The sequence below is a fragment of the Sesamum indicum genome, linkage group LG5 (genome assembly GCF_000512975.1).
Source record: "Sesamum indicum cultivar Zhongzhi No. 13 linkage group LG5, S_indicum_v1.0, whole genome shotgun sequence".
Classification (NCBI taxonomy): domain Eukaryota; kingdom Viridiplantae; phylum Streptophyta; class Magnoliopsida; order Lamiales; family Pedaliaceae; genus Sesamum; species Sesamum indicum.
In genome coordinates, this window is record NC_026149.1 from 13,790,090 (window position 1) to 13,807,848 (window position 17,759).

A 17,759-nucleotide genomic window follows, 5' to 3' on the forward strand; every position below is an offset into this window, starting at 1 on the left:
TCCTGTCATGCGTACTCCTTGTCAGCCAGGAGGACTTACGTGGAGAGCCCATGTGTGTTCCACGCAAGCCTCAAGGAGTGACGTGTGTATGAGGACTGGGCCAGTTACGAGCATTTGGGCCGAGCGCGTTTGGCCGTGCGCAGTAGGCTTCTCCCATTATCGTGACCATGTACAGGGGTTGGAGTGTTGGGCTCTTCAACTTTTTCGTGGGCCAAAATCCGTTGGGCCACACCCATCAAATAGGACAAAAACACCCTTCTCACTTACCCCCTATACATTTTATTTTACTTTCTAAACATCTTTTATTAAAATATCTCCCCCAAACTATTTTTAGTGATTTAAAATTTTAGTCACATTTTATGTTAAAAATAATATTTGTAATTTTTTACAAATTATGGAACACAAAAATATTTACAAGCTCATATGCAAATATATTTTACAAAGTAAATAAGTTATGTTAAAAAATACATGTAAACATATGTGTCAATACATAATGTATATCATATTATAGAAAATGAATGTTATATAACTTATAATTTTTTATTCAATCACATGTCCACATAATAAAAATATATCATATTATTGCTTAAGAAAATATATTATATTATAATTTATATTAATGATGCGTTCAAAAAATGCACGGGTCCAATTGATATGAATTATGCTCAAAGCTTAGGCCGAAACAATTGCAAATCGTAAAGGGGGGGACCTGCAAAAAAAACATTAGCACTCCGATGTCCAAGTTAGTATTGGATTTCAAATTGAATAAATCCAAAAAGTAAAAAGATATAATTGAAATTGGGATATGATGAATAATGTTGGTAAAAAAAATACAAGAACACGTGATAATGTACTTGTAGAATGCTTAAAGATTGTTTAGAGAGTGTGAGAGGTAATTTAGAGAGTAAGAGAAGTGTGAGGGACGTGAGGGGGACGTCCAGAAAGTGACAGAGATGTCAAGAAGGTCTTAGGAAGTGCCCTCATCATGGAAGAGTATGCATGTTTCCTCCATTTTCGAAAAAAGTGGATGAATGCCTTGTGGATAGGCCATAATTTGTTCTTATCTTCTATTAATATTATTGTTGAATACTTATCTCCGAATTTGGAGGGACCCTTCATCAGCAAGATCTCCTAACTGCTAAGGAGTCCAAGCTGCCAAGCAGTCCAGGACTTTAAGAGGACCTCCCTCGCCTGCAAGGAGTCCTAGTCGTCAGGGGGTGTCCTCCTTGCTAGGGACTCCTTCCTTACTTTTTCTTGGTAGACCCCTCACCTATGAGGAGTCTCAACAACTAGGGGGGTCCTCCTAGGGCTGATGTGGTCCAATGTGACTGTTGACCTTGGGGTTGACGAGATGCACATGGGAGACTAGGCTGCCACGTGTGTCGGTCTTTGGGCTGAATATTTATCGGGCTTTGATCATGGTCCGAGTAGGGGGATGTCTTGGGTCTCCTCCCTTTGCCAATCTGTTTTCTAGGGGCACCCGCCAAGGCTGCCTGCCAATCTGTTTTCTGGGGGTACCCACTAAAGTCGCCTACTAGGTTCTCTTGGGCCTCTTAGGATGTTGAGGGCCTCTCGTTTCTTTCTGCTTTCTGGATCGCCTGAGCCTCTTTGGGCCAGGCTGTTTTTATGCACATCAATTATAAAGTTGCATATTTTACAGGATATATATTCACATATATGTTTGATGTAATATATTAAATTTTTTTTAACAATTTATTTTTAAAAGAAAAATTCAATATATATAACAACACAAGAAAAGTTTATGTAAACTTTTTAACAATTATGTAAAAAATATTAGAATTATAAATTTATAGAGTTTATACAAATTCTTTGTTGGGAATGACTAATTTCTATCATTTGGAACTCCTAAATCACCCTCCTAAATAGTCGATTTTTGCTCCTAATTTTGATATATCCATTGATAAATGTGTGGCTGGTATAGAGTCCTTATTTTTTCAGCCACCAACTAATGCATCTATAAATAGGCTCAAGCTCCTTTCATTTGAACACACCAAAATTCGAGAGCACCTTTTCTGCTTTCTTTCTCTCCTTCTCATCTGAGTGTTGATTTATTCGTTGTTCCAAACTTTCTTCCACGAGTACATGTGTAAGAGAAATATAACTGTATTAACCTTGGAGAACGATTGGTTTATACTATTTGCACCACGGTAGTACCGAAATTTCTCTTTCAAGACAGTGATTTTCCACGGCACACTTTTATTTTCCAACAATTGAAAGCGAAATTATTCTTATAATGGTTGTTCCAATTGCTAAAACATTCCCTAACCTCTCCAAGCTAGAGCCACTTGATGGGACCATCTACAAACGATAGTCACCAAAGTTGCTCATATTTTTCAAACAATTGGAAATGGACTATGTGCTGTTCCAGAATCCACTGGAAAATCCAGCAGAAATCTCCACCCTTGCCATTATTGCAGCAGCGATCCCCGCAGGAGGGACGACCACAAAATCTGAGGATGAGGCAAAATTAAAATACGACAGAGACAATAAAACAGTGAGAGGTCACCTACATAATCAAATGAATAATTCTCTGTTCGATTTATTCGTCAACTATAGGAGTGCGAAAGAAATCTGGAGTACAATGGAGATAAGATACGCAGGTGATGACGCTGGAAGGAAAAAGTACATCATCGTTAAATGGGTTCAATTTCAAATGGTCGATGAGAAGCCTATAATGGACCAAATCCATGAGTACGAGAACCTAGTGACTGAAGTGCTGAGCGAGGGCATGAAAAAGTGTGAAATTTTACAAGTCAATGTACTACTGGAAAAATTCCCTCCTACTTGGAATGAATATCGCAACAACTTGAAACACAAGAAAAGGGATCTAACCCTCCAAGAATTAATCAGCCATATGAGAATGGAAAAAGCAAATCGCCTAATAGATAAGGAAACTTCTCTCTCTTCTCTTTCAGTTAAAGCTAACTTTGTAAAGTTTATTGGATCTAAAAACAAGTTTCACCAGAATAAAGGAAAAGTTTTTCAAAAGAACAATCAACACAAGACATTTAAAGGACATGATGGCAAGATCCAAAAGAACAAAATATCGTGCTACTACTGTGGGAAACTAGGACACAAAGCGTACCAGTGCTACCAAAGAAAAGATCAACAGAAGGCAAACCAAAAACTAATTACTAAATCTACTCCACAAGTCAACCTAGCTGAAAATGACGAGATCAACACTGCAGTGGTTGTGGAAGCCAACCTTGTAGAGAACGAAGAAGACTAGATACTAGACACTGGTGCATCCAGGCATTTCTTCTCCAACAAAGCCCTATTCTATGAACTTAGTAACCTAACGGACGGTGAGTGTGTCTTCATGGGGAATTCTACAATTGTCGGAGTCTTGGGTAAAGGAAAGATCTTCCTTAAACTTACTTCTGGCAAAACACTTGCTTTGAATGACATATTATATGTGCATTCTTTATGTAGAAATCTAGTTTCTGGTAGTTTATTGAATAAAGCTGGGTTGAAAATTGTGCTAGAATCTAATAAGGTTATAATTACTAGAAATAATTACTTTGTAGGAAAGGGATATTTATCTTATGAGTTATTTTTCCTGAACACTGTTTCTATTGCCATTAAAAAAAAAAATTCAGTTATGCTTATTTGATGGAATCTATTGATATTTGACATGGTAGATTAGGACATGTGAACTATTCCTCTATTAAAAGGTTGAAAACTATGAATCTTATAAATGTTTCTGACACAGATGGATACTCTAAATGTAGAGTCTGTGTAGCGGCAAAATACATAAAGAAACCTTTTAAACCCATCACTTCTAGAAGTACGGAATTGCTAGAATTAATCCACTCGAATCTAGTTGATTTCAAAAACACATTAAGCAAGAGTGGTAAAAAATATTATATCTCCTTCGTTGATGATTTTTCTAGATACACTAGGATTTATCTATTAAAATCAAAAGATAAGGCTGCTGAAATATTTTTGAAATTTAAGGCTGAAGTTGAAAATCAATTAGATAAGATGATCAAAATACTTATATCTGATAGAGGTGGATAATACAACATTAAATTTTTAAAAGAATTTTATGAGATTAATGAAATAATCCATGAAATGTCTGCACTTTATATACCTCAACAAAATGGCATAGCAGAACCAAAAAAATAGAACTCTGAAAGAAATGATGAATGCTATGCTTTTAAGCTCAGATATGCCTGATAATATGTGGGGGAAGTAGCTTTATCTGCGTGCTATATCCTTAATAGAGTCCGACATAAAAAATTAAATAAAACCCCTTATGAATTATGGAAAGGGTTCGCTCCTAACTTTAAACTTCTTAAGGTATGGAGGTGTCTAGCTAAGGTAGCATATCCAGAATTTAAAAAAACAAACATAGGGGACCTATAACATTTGACTGTGTATTTATTGGATACGCCGAAAATAGTCCCGCATATAAATTCATGTGTTTAAATGATAACTCTTTTTGTGAATCAAGAGATGCTGAATTTTTTGAACTAGTTTTTCCATTAATTAAAACTTCTAGAACGGACATAGTCTCTTCAAGCAATAAACCTTTGTTAACTTCCTCTAATTCTATTGTAAATAAACCTAGAAATAAAAGACAAAAAACTGAACATAATTTCGGACTAAACTTTCTAACTGCTTTCCTAATGGAAGATCAAGAAAAAATAAATGAAGACTTTGTTTCAATGTTTCTAATTGAAGATGATCCTAAGACATATATGGAAGCAATAACCTCCATAGACTCTAGTTTCTAGAAGAAAGCCATTTGAAATGAACTACATTCTATAATGTTAAATCATACTTAGGATTTAGTAGATTTACCTATAGGAAGTAAACCTATAAAATGTAAATGGGTCTTCAAGAAAAAAATAAAATCAAATGGGCCAATAGACAAATTTAAGGCAAGATTAGTGGTTGTGAGTTATACACAAAAGAAAGGCATAGACTATTTTGACATATATTCACCTGTGACAAAGGTTGCAACTATTAGAACTCTAATTGCACAATCAGCTATTCTTGGCTTAATAATCCATCAAATGGATGTAAAAACAGTCTTCCTAAATGGTGTCTTGGAAGAAGAAATATATATAGAACAACCCGAAGGATTTATGGTACCTAGCCAAGAAAATAAAGTTTGTAAACTTAGAAAATCACTATATGGACTTAAACAAGCACCCAAACAATGGTATGAAAAGCTTGATCATACTAAAAACTAATGGATACAAAACAAATGTATTAGATACATGTGTATACTCAAAATTATTTGGGACAAAATGTGTTATTATATGCCTATATGTCGATGACATGCTTAATTTTGGCAGCAACATTGGAATAATTGAGGAAACCAAAAGATTCTTATCAGCACAATTTGATATGAAAGATTTAGGAGAAGCTGATGTAATCCTAGGAATTAAAATTAGAGAAATTGAAAATGGGTTCTCTCTTTGTCAGTCCCACTATATAAAGAAAATCTTGGACAAGTTCAGTGGTCAAGATGAGATAACAGTGAAAACACCCTATGACACGAGTGTATGTCTCAAAAAGAATAAAGGTGATAGTGTGTCACAAGCTGAGTATGCAAAAATCATAGGGAGTGTCATGTTTCTCATGAACTACACCAGACCTGACATTGCTTACGCTGTGAGTAGACTAAGTCGGTATACCCATAATCCTAGTAATGAACATTGGAATGCACTACGCCGCTTGTTGAGATATCTAAAGTGGACTATAAACTTGACTTTGCACTTTAATAAATTTCCTGCAGTGTTAGAAGGATTTTGTGATGCAAATTGGGTTACCGATGATGATGAAGTAAGCTCAACTATTGGATTTGTTTTTACTTTGGGTGAGGGAGTTATTTTCTAGAAATCTGCAAAACAAACTTGTATAGCTCGCTCTACTATGGAATCTGAATTTATAGCTCTTGAATTAGTAGGTCAAGAAGTAGAGTGAGTGAGAAACTTAAAGGGAGATGTGCCCTTGTGGGTGTTAACTGTGCCAGTGTCTCTGCACTGTGACTCCCAAGCTGCTATTGGAATTGCCATGAACTATGCTTAGAGTGACAAAAGAAGACATATTTGAGGGATAATCTCCTTGGATTATTTGAGGTCCGAGAGGAACTTGGCAGATCCTCTCACGAAAGGACTTACAAGGAGAATTATTTTTTAGTCTTCGAGAGCAATAGGGTTAAAACCCCTTGACTGATGGAATATGGTAATGACCATGTAAATCCATAGCCTTGTGTTTGGCTGGTCTTAATAAGGACTTGATGGATAACCCTGACTTTGTTCAAGAAGATAGCCTCATCGCTCAGTTGTTGAGTGGTCTATAAGACTTGATGAAGCTATCTGGATGAGTAGAGCTGGGCCGCCTTCTATGAAAAGAAAATAAAAGTTCTTTCTAGAGCAGTCATTAGAATCTAAGGTATAAGCGCATGGCCATTAATAATGCTCGGAACTTTATCACGGAACAACGAAAACTAAGGAATTCATACGTGATTGTGGGGGTCTCAATTTGAGCTATCGAAAGTTCAAGAGTCATATCACTCTTGTTAACCAATTTGATTGCCTCACTTCACTATGCATTAATTCAATCGAAAGATATTAATGCTTAAGTATATTTCTTCCTTCACTCAAAAATTATATTCTTCATCTACATTAGTCATTTGTGGTGGATTGTTGGGAATGACTATTTTCTATCATTTTGGACTCCTAAATCACCCTCCTAAATAGCCGATTTTTGCTCCTAATATTGATATATCCGTTGATAAATGTGTGGCTGGTATAAAGTCCTTGTTTTTTCAGCCACCAACCTATGCATCTATAAATAGGCTCAAACTCCTTTCATTTGAACACACCAAAATTTGAGAGCACCTTTTCTCCTTTCTTTCTCTGCTTTCTCTCCTTCTCTTCTGAGTGTTGTTTTGTTTGTTGTTCCAAACTTTCTTCCACGAGTGCAGGTGTAAGAGAGTTATAGCCGTGTTAACCTTATGGAGCGATCGGTTCATACATCTGCACTATGCTAGTACCGAAATTTCACTTTCAAGGCAGTGGTTTTTCACGGCACAGTCTTTTATTTTTCAACATTCTATACTCAATATAAAAATCATAAGTTTTGGGTAGTTTTTGTTTTAAATAAAAAATTTATTACAATTCAGATTATATTTAGGAGATTGATGTAATAGATATATTTTAGGGGTATAAATAATAACGTCATTTTTATCATAAAAAAATTATTGGATATCATGAGGGGCTATTTTGTTATCTTTTATAGTTCAGGGGGTGTAAATGTACTTTATATATAGTTCAAAATGAAAGTGTATTTAACACTTAAAATAATACAACCTTTAAAAAATATTACAGCAAGAATATATTTAACTCTATAAAATATTTTGAAGAGCTTATAACATCAGCCAAACTTCATTTTTATTGAATTTTGGCACAAACAAATATTTAGATGTAATACCTAAAACCAAAAAAACATCTCACAAAAGCAATTTTGAAAAAATAATACATTGAAATATATATATACATATATGTACACACCAAATTAAAGAAGAAGAGGGCCATGTACAATTGAGTCAAACCTTTACCTAATTATGGTGGAGAGGTACTTATGAGAATTTGGCAAACCAAACACTCATGACACGTCCCTTCAAGTGGGTACCCAACATGTATGATGTGTGTTTGTAAAAATAAAATATTAATTTAAATAAAATATTGAAGAATGCCAAATTTAAGTGGATTAATTATAAATAATTTATATCAAATATATCTGTGTTAGATTTTAATAAAGGTTGTTTATATATGTATTGATATTGCTCGAAATCAGCGACTTGGATGAGTGGCCTCACAACAATTAAGCTAACTCCACCAAAATCAAGTGTTGGATTCCTGAGAATAAGACAAGTAAGGTGAGTTCGTTGGGCACGTCCCCTCCAACGAACCTCCAACGCTCAAGTTAGGTTGATCGAGGTAAAAGAATGTGATCAAAAGCGTAGATCAAAAAGGCTCAGTATTCATTACCTCGAAATGTAGCATTTTGGAGTATTTATAAGGCTTAGCTGGATACTGTTAAATGGGCCACGTGTCCTTATCCTGTTAGCTTACGTCCATGATCGGACGATTGTCGTTGCCTGGGTCTTAAAGTGGATAGTCGGGTCCGGGTCGAGCCCGCTCCAACCCGTCCAATAAAAAAGACACGGATCCAGAGTGAAAAAATTGAAGTGCCCTTCATTAAGAGTATTATAGGCATTTTTCATGTATACTTATCACGTATATAAATATCATTGTTAAATATTAATTGTCCCACAAGGAAAAACGTAAAAGCTAGCTAACAAAAACGTGAAAGTGAAAATCCACTTTTCCTTAGCACTGCATATGAGTAAACTGTCAACTGTCATCGTCTTCACCCAAACATGCGTGCCATTCTTCTAGCAAAATACTATCATGAGTTGTATAATTTTATCAAATAAATACGTACATTAATAACTAATATATACTTATCTTTTTCTTATATATTAACTATACTAATATTTCATCAGTAGATATAAAAATTATCGTATTTCGTGTTGGAATATCATGATATTAATATTAAATAATTTTAATTTTTAATAGTTTAAACTTTTAGATGAAATGCTCGTTTAATATGACATCAGAATTAGATCAAACAAGAGGTCCGCAGTCGTCTAACATAGAATCAGAGTCAGGCCAAACAAGAGTCTTGGGTTCGAATTTCATTTATAAAGCAACGGTTTAATCACCATTTTTTTTAAATAATTCTTTTTTATCACCATTTTTTTTTCTTTTTAGTATATTATTATATTTTAATTAAATAACAACCAATCAACTTGAATCGAGCACCTTAAAATATATCAGACATAAAAAGTTTTCCATGTGAAGAGTATCTTCTCGACATCTCAACGTGATTTTTTAATTATTCAAACACATTGGGCCAAATACCCTCCGAGTACTATGTATAATTACATTTAGACCCTCTAAAAAAAGTAAACTTATGTTTTTCGTCAATAAAATTTTAAAATTACACTTGACCCCTCTAAGTTTTGTCCATTTCCAATTGTATTCCTTTTTTAATTAGATTTTGGACGGAAAATACCAACGTCAAAAAAAAAAAAAGTTATATAAATTTCTAATTCTATATCTCATTCATCATTGATAATATGAGAATTTTGATTTTATTATATTTACCCCTTTATAAGTACAAAAATATTAATACCGTATTTTTTTCTCATAAATTACACAGAATGTTGGGAAGAATTGGAAGCTTATGTAAAAAAAAAAAAAAGAAAAGTATTATTTTAGTCCGCTAAGTATGCCTAATTTTAATTTTAATCCGATAACTATGTCAATTTTTGTTTAGATCCAGTAACTTACGAAATTGCTTGCTTTTAGTTCTCTGACAGATTTTCGGATAATTCTACCCCTATGAGTGCACATGGACTAAAACTGCCTTTTAAAAGTTGCATAGGGGTAAAATTATCCGAAAATCTGTCAGAGGACTAAAAGAAGCAATTTCGTAAGTTACTGGACCTAAACAAAAATGAACATAGTTATCAGATTAAAATCAAAATTAGGCATATTTAACGAACTAAAATAATACTTTTTCCTAAAAAAATTTAATAACATGTCAGCATTTTTATTTAAATGCCAGTAAAAGTAATACCGTTGTAAATAGAGAATTCTCGGAGATTGGGAGCACCTGTAGTTTAAATTTTTTAAAAAAAAAAAACTATAATTAACCATAATTATTATGCATGATGAGTGATGAGATTGACGCAGCAACCCCTCTAAAATCGGTCAACTTACATACCTGAAACGAGACGTCCACCACAAACATCCGTGTCGAATCCGTCTCCACAAACGACATATCATAAGAACAACCAAACAACACACGCACATCCCCACAACTAAAAAGCCCAGAAAGGGCTAAAATAAGAGAGATCACTGGAGGAACCATTTTGAGGCCCCATCACAAATATCAAATATGCATCAACTCAGCCGAAAAAACGTTCACTTCAGCATTAAAAGAAGAATCCTCTGGCGGATCTCCACCCTTCGACGATACCTACGCACGTTTTGGAGACGGTTTTTCGCTTGTGGCCTAGGCAAGTCGTCCATTAAGTATAGGCACTTGGCCCCCACGGCCACCGTCTCCTCCTCCTCCTCCTCCTCCACCTACTTGCCATCGTCACCTAAAAATGTTGTGGATGGTGGCTTCTCCTCCACGGATGACGTGGTTCGGTTGCCACGCTGCAGCCTTGATCGTGCCCGCACAGACTCATCGGATTTGGTTTCTTTGAAGATCAGTCTTCTTGGTGATCCCGATATCGGGAAATCAAGTTTTCTGGTAAGTATTTATGAATAGTATGTTGCAGTCATGTCACATCAATATATTAATAAATATAGATAGATGTTGATGTAACATAATTAAATAAAAAATAAAAAAAATTGTGAAACTGCAAATTTCGTGGATGATTATTAATTGGTTTTCTAATAATATTTATTTGTATAAATTGAAGAGGAAATATGCAGGAGGAGAGAAAGGGGAAGAAGAATATGCAGTGACAGGAATAAATCAGGTGGATAAGACATTGTATGTCAAAGGGGCAAGAATTTCTTACAGCATATGGGAAGTGGGAGGTAGACATTATTTGTGTCTTTTTATTTATTTATTTATGTATATATCATTATTATTGTAATAATTGAAAAAATATATTTGCAGGTGATCATAGTTCTTCACTTGATCATATTCCAGCTGCCTGCAAAGATTCAGTAGCTATGTTATTTATGTTCGATCTCACCAGTCGTTGCACGTTGAATAGGTACGATTCCTATATATTGAAGATTGATCATTTATTAAGAAAAAAAATAGGAAAATATATATATATATAGATATATATATATATTCTTGCATTTTTCCTTCCTATTTTTTTCGACTATACAATTTAATAGAAGACAAACACTAGAAGAATAAATAATGTCATCAGTAATAACGCAAATTCTTTAAAATTACTGAAATTCGTTGCTAATTTAAGTTTAGTAAAAAAAATATATTTATTTAATAATTAGCTCGATGCTGATTTTTTTGCCAAAACAAGCTACCATTTTTGACAATATTAAAATTCCTTTTCGTTCCTATTTATGTTAATTTTGAAATCGCAAGAATTTAAAATTCTTATCATTTCATAAATTCGTTGCTAATTACCAACAAATTTTATTCTCCTTTTTGATTCCATAACTATTGCTATAATTTCTTGTAGTGAGAAATAAATAGACTTTCCACAATCGTATTTTCCTAAAATTTACATAGACAAAAATATTTTCCTCATTATTTTCTGGGGTGAATAGCAATTTATCCCCCTGTGATATTGAAAATGAACACATTCCCCCCTATGAAAAAATTATAGCAATTTACCCGCTATACTTTTTAAAATGAAGTAATTTACCTCCTTATATAAAAAGGTAAATCACTATTTATTTTTTCATAAGAAGGTAATTTGCTCATTTGCGATATCACAAGGAGGTTGCTTGCATGTTTCTCCTATTTTCTGACAAGTTCTTGTCTATATTGGAACATTCAAGTGAATCACACTTATCATGTGATTGATATTTAATTTAATCTGATTTTCTATTAGCGAATCTAATCAAAATTAATTAGATTTTTTTTTTTTTTGTATTTTCTTGCTAAAACCCAATGGATAAAATTACTCATAGTGGTGGTGGTTTTAAACGCAGTGTGATCAGATGGTACCAAGAAGCCAGAAAATGGAACCATGTAAGAAATAATGCTTTTTCTTTACATGATATGTCTAATCTCGTACTTTCCACATGTTTTTACATTGCATTTTTCTTCTATTTTTGACCATGTAAAATTGCAGAGACCCCCCTATGAAAATTATAATAGAAAAAAAAAAAAACAATACAACTTCGTGAACTTTTAGTAAAAAATCAAATAACCCGTGATATGAGATACAACGAGCTTCTTTTATTTAGGGCCGTGTTGTTATTTTTTTAAAGTTTAGTGAAGTTTTAGGGATATGAGTGTTTTTGGCGGGGGTTGAAATGCAATTTACTTTTTACTTTCGTTTTTAATGATTTTTGGGTAAATTACATCGATAATTCTTGAGGTTGGGCTTAATTACATAAAAAATTATAAGTACGCCCATTAAAATTGTAAGTGTAAGGGGTTAATTATTTTTTATTATTCGAACTTTGTGACCGTTTTAATATTTTGACATCTAAACTTAATTATCTGTATTGCAGAATGCAATTCCGGTGCTGATAGGGACTAAATTTGATGAGTTTGTCCAATTACCAATGGATTTGCAGTGGACAATTGCAAGCCAGGTAACAAGTTTTATTTATTTAATCCTTTTTAATGTAAAAAATGAGAGTTAAAAAATTACACTCCTCTCATTTAAAATTTAGTATGATTATACGTAAATTCCCTATAATTTGAAAAAATATATTTTAATAAGTCTAATAAATAAGTTCATCCACTAGTCAAAATTCATCGAATTTGACTATTTTACCAGTGATTGCAAGTCTTTTATGACCAAATTACCCATATACATTTTCATTCATTAATGCATGTGAGTAGGTATATCTTCACCGTTATAAGGGCAATTCGGTCGCACAAAAATTTATTTAGCCTACAACAAATCAATAAGGGAGAAATGCAAGGAACCCCCTTCTGGTATCACAAATGAGCGAATTACCCCCTTATGAAAAAATAAATAGCGATTTACCTCCCTATATTTTTTAAAATACAATAATTTACCTTTCTATGATTTTTAAAAATGAAGCAATTTACCTCCCTGTATAAGGAGGTAAACCGGTTCATTTTAAAAAGTACAGGAGAGTAAATTGCTATATTTTTCTCATAGGGAAGTAATGTGCTCATTTTCAATATGAGGGTAAATTGCTATACACCCAAATTAATAATAAGTCAATCGATAGTAAATATTAATTTTAGTTGATTGTGCATGAATACAGGCGAGATCATACGCAAAGGCGATGAACGCAACATTGTTCTTTTCAAGTGCAACATACAACATAAACGTGAACAAGATCTTCAAGTTCCTAACAGCGAAGCTCTTCAATCTGCACTGGAATTTGGACCGCAATCTCACCATCGGAGAACCCATCATTGATTTCTAGCTACTGTCTGTTTTTTTCAGTGAGTTCCGATCCTCACACTCCAACCAGTCACTGCGCATTTCTCTCTCCCTCTCTTCGGAAATTAGGAGTGGAGGGAGTGCAGTGAATTTTGTGTTGTTTGCAAAAGTGTGAGATAGTTACTTAATGTAGAGGTCCAAAAGTTCCTTACACTTCCCATCTCTTTATCCCTCTTCTCTCTTTCTCTCTCTATATTGTATTGATGTACAGTTCAAAAATAGTAATCAATCACTATGACACACTTAATGTAAGATTGGTTAGGTTCAGCCAAACACTACAAGAAAATCAAAATTTAGCAATAAAAAAAATTAATGATAATTTTGATGTTATTATTTTAGAAAATATATATTAAATAAATAAATACAACAAAATATAAAAAAGTTATGGAAAATCATTATTGAAAAAAATCAGAAAAGGAAAAGGGATGCGGAAGTTGAGAATAGAGAAAATGAAAAGTTGAGAGAGAGAGAGAGAGAGAATTGATATTAGTAAAATAATTAAAAAAAAATTGAGAGACCAAATAATTGAAGGCACCGAAAACATGTGGAAAAGTATTATTTTAGTCCGTTAAGTATGCCTAATTTTAATTTTAGTTTGATAACTATGTCCATTTTTGTTTAGGTCCAGTAACTTACGAAATTGCTTACTTCTAGTCCTTTGTCAAATTTTCGAACAATTTTACCCCTATGCAACTTTTGAAAGGCAGTTTTAGTCCATATGCACTTATAAGAGTAAAATTGTCCGAAAATCTGCCAGAGGACTAAAAGTAAGCAATTTCGTAAGTTACTAGACCTAAACAAAAATGGACATAGATATCAGACTAAAATTAAAATTAGACATATTTAGCGGAATAAAATAATACTTTTCCCGAAAAGATGCTCTTCAATTATATGACGATATAGATTTGAAGGACGGGAATATTTATTTTGTCACAATAATTAATTTTAAAATTTTGACAGTGATGATTATTTTTGTAGAAATTGAAATTAGCAAGAATTGGACAAAATATTATTTATTAAATTATCACTAGAAACAATTAGTGACATATATATAGTGATTATTGTCACTATATTTATATTGTCTGTGACACCCAGCCCGTATCTATTATATTAAATATTAAACCGTCTTTGATAAATTAATTTATAGTCCCTTATGAGATTTATTCTTCTTCATCTAACAAGTTTATTTGAGTTAATTTGGGATAAAGGAGAAATTATATGAAACATGATTATTGAATTTGTAAAAGTTAGAAAGTCCCGAAATGATCAGAAAATAAATTATAGGATATCATTCTATTAAATTAAAATTCTAAGGGACTAAATTAAAAAAAAATATTAAGGTTAAATTATATAAGTTTAAAAATCAAGAGATTAAATTGTAAATTTTATTAATATATCAAAAAGAAAAGAAGAAAGAAAAAAAGAAAAAGAAAGAAGACAATACACAGAATGAAAGAGAGAAGACTTAGAAGCTGCCTGACAGCAATTCGGCGAATTGTTCGATTTGAATAGCCTAATAGAGAGTGGTCACAGGACGTTGAGTGGGTTGCAAGGAAATGGAGAGGAAAACATATGATTAACTTGGCTTATCGTACACTCCTGGCTGCTTGCATTTATCACATTTGGAAGGAACAAAATTTGAGACGCTTTGAGCATACGGAGCGACCACCGAATATAATAGCCACCATTATTGTGGAAGATATTAGACAGAGGATTATCAGTGTTAATTTATCTCGTTCTGTTAGTTCATGAGCGTTATATAGATTATGACGTATTCCTTGGCCTGTCGAGGGAGAAACCACCAGTTGAGCACTGTTATACTGTACGATCTTGTTTTATTAATCAAACTTACATTTACCCAAAAAAAAAACTTATTCAGCAACAGCAACTAGTACACATGTTCTTCAAGAAAATTTTCTAATTAACTTCTTGAAATAATTAATTAATAACAATTTGTTAGTGTAGTGTAAAAATTAATAATTGATACTTTATTGTTTAATTGGGCAATTGAATAAATTTGATTATTTATAACTTAGTTATTGACTGATTATTATATTTGAATCTATTACAGTTAATTAATTAAATTTTTTAATTAATTACTATAATAATAGAATAATAAATGAGTTCCTTTAATTAATTTATTAGTTGATAACTGAAGTGATTAGTAGATTAAATTGGTTATGCACTCTGAAAATTGTTAGATTATTTAAATTAGTTAATTTATTTACTAGCTAATGGTTAGTTGACTGATCAGTTTAAATTTTTTTGTTATAGTTAATTAATTAAATAGCTAATTTAAGCTTGATTGGTTAAATATGATAGAGGGAATTAATTAAATTAACTATTTGATTAGCACCTTACTGAACAAATTGTCTTAGTAAATAATCTCTAGGGAAAAGTATTATTTTAGTCCGCTAAGTATGCCTTAATTTTAATTTTAGTCCGATAACTATGCCCATTTTTGTTTAAGTCCAGTAACTTACGAAATTGCTTACTTTTAGTCATCTGACAGATTTTCGGATAATTTTACCCCTATGAGTGTAACTGCCTTTCAAAAGTTGCATAGGGGTAAAATTGTCCGAAAATTTACCAAAGGACTAAAAGTAAGCAATTTCGTAATTTACTGAATCTAAACAAAAATGGACATAGTTATCGAATTAAAATTAAAATTAAACATACTTAACAGACTAAAATAATACTTTTTTCTAATCTCTACTTAGTAAGAAATTCATTATTTAATGAAAAACTTAATTATTTAATTATGTACTCAACTGATTATGTTATAATCTGAAAATTGACAAATATACAGACTCACTGTTCGATTTATTTTAGGTTGATGAAACATTAACAATTATTTGGTTAAATACTACTAATTAAGTTTCATAAGTAAAAAAATTCTCTTCTCTCTGCATGAGAATCTAGTTCTCTCTCTGCATGAGAGTCCTACCTGATCGGGACAACGGTGCCCATTGATTGTCGTTGCTCGGACAACGGGGTTTGGTTATGGGAGACCGTTTTTAATGCGATTCCATCGGTTTAGAGCTTTTTATTGATGGCGTGCTTAAGGCTTTGTTCTTGCTCTTAAGTGTTTTTTATCTTTTTTTTTTTTGGATAAATTGTAAGTTTTCATTCATCCATTAATATTTACAGAGTACTCTGGGCATACCCGAAGAGATACAAAAGGACCCACACTAAAATTTAAAGAGCAATTAAACCGTGCGGGAAATGTGTCAAGAGGAGCCTATAGACAATGATCTTCACGGAAATAATAATGCCCTCGGGATTGGGTAATGCACCCTCAAATATGAATTCGTTACGATGCCACCAAAGGGTGTAGACCGTGCATGACAAAGCTAGGTGTCGCGCTTTGTTATGAACGGAGGAGCCAGTTTTCTCCTTCTTGAGTCATTTCACCGCACTGTGCAAGGTGGACATACGTCGGTTAATCCCAAGCCATACTCGGATATGTGACCAAACGTAGTTGTTGAACGGGCACTCAAAGAAAAGGTGTTTGGCTGATTCCTTGGTGTTAACGCAAAGTGAGCATAAATCCTCCTCATGGAGAAACTCGAGTCTGTCCCTTGTAGCCAATCTGTTGCGCAGGCCAAGCCACATAACGAACGAGTACTTCGGTGGGATGAAAGCCTTCCAGATTGATGCTTTCCAAGGCTGTCTTGTTAGTTTCGTTCTGAAGTACTCATATGCTTTCGACGTTTGAAGGCCCTTATTGGTAGTCCAGCCCATCATATGTACAATTGCTGCTGCCCGGTGACCCAAAAGCAGTGACTATCTTATTGCGAATATCAGCAAGCCATTTAAGGAGTGGAGAATTCCCCTGCTTCGGCTGCCACTCCCAAATTGAGGTACCTCTAAGGTAGACACCGTTGACCTACTGCACCCACAACGTGTCTGCCTTGCGGTGGATGTTCCATAGAATGCGTGTAAGGAGTGCCACGTTCCAAGATTGGATGTGCCTAATATCGAGACCGCCTTCTTCCTTGGGATGGCATATTTCCTCCCAAGCAACTGGTGCCCTCCTTGAGTTCCATCGGAAATTCCTACAGAGTCGGTGAATTTTTTCGATGACCACCGCCAAAAGAGGGAAAACTTGCAGCCAAAAGCACTCCACGCCTTGAATAACCGAACGGACGAGTTTCAGCTGGCCTGCGTAACAAAATGATTTCGACTTCCACCTCGAAATGCAGTTGGCAATTTGGTCCACAAGCGGTGAGTAGTTGTTGACTGAAAGTCTTTGTGCCGCTAATGGAATGCCAAGGTATCGGATTGGCATCTCACCTCTCGCAAACTCTGTCCTAGCGAGAATTTCATCAAGTTCCTCATTAAGGATGCCCGCTGTAAAAATACACGACTTGGAGGTATTAACGGAAAGGCCAAATGCGTCCCTAAAATCTTTCAGGCTTTCCATTAGGATGTGGATAGATGGAAGGTCTCCTCGAGAGAAAAGCATCAGGTCGTCGGCAAAGAGGAGGTGAGTAATTTTCAACTTTTCACATTTCGGGTGATAGTTGAAGTCTGAGTTGGAAGTCTTCCTCTTGAT

The 17,759-nt window shown here is 33.8% G+C and overlaps 2 protein-coding genes across 2 annotated transcripts; both read left to right on the top strand.

Moving 5' to 3' along the window:
* On the top strand, positions 2,369 to 3,250 carry LOC105162750. Its single transcript, XM_011080871.1, has one exon. The coding sequence runs from the start codon at positions 2,369 to 2,371 to the stop codon at positions 3,248 to 3,250; it is 882 nt and encodes a 293-aa protein (XP_011079173.1).
* LOC105162632 (septum-promoting GTP-binding protein 1) lies at positions 9,900 to 13,453 on the top strand. The gene is made up of 6 exons (XM_011080711.2): positions 9,900 to 10,371; positions 10,544 to 10,664; positions 10,747 to 10,846; positions 11,760 to 11,799; positions 12,288 to 12,371; positions 13,020 to 13,453. The coding sequence occupies exons 1-6, from the start codon at positions 10,009 to 10,011 to the stop codon at positions 13,182 to 13,184; spliced, it is 873 nt and encodes a 290-aa protein (XP_011079013.1). The 5' UTR covers positions 9,900 to 10,008; the 3' UTR covers positions 13,185 to 13,453.

What these genes read in the sequence shown, in the direction of transcription:
- LOC105162750 (XM_011080871.1), top strand. Translation starts at nt 2,369, where the DNA reads ATGGACTATGTGCTGTTCCAGAATCCACTGGAAAATCCAGCAGAAATC.
- LOC105162632 (XM_011080711.2), top strand. Translation starts at nt 10,009, where the DNA reads ATGCATCAACTCAGCCGAAAAAACGTTCACTTCAGCATTAAAAGAAGA. An exon ending in AAGCCAGAAAATGGAACCAT is followed by an intron (nt 11,800 to 12,287) that starts GTAAGAAATAAT and finishes TCTGTATTGCAG; the next exon opens with AATGCAATTCCGGTGCTGAT. An exon ending in AGTGGACAATTGCAAGCCAG is followed by an intron (nt 12,372 to 13,019) that starts GTAACAAGTTTT and finishes GCATGAATACAG; the next exon opens with GCGAGATCATACGCAAAGGC.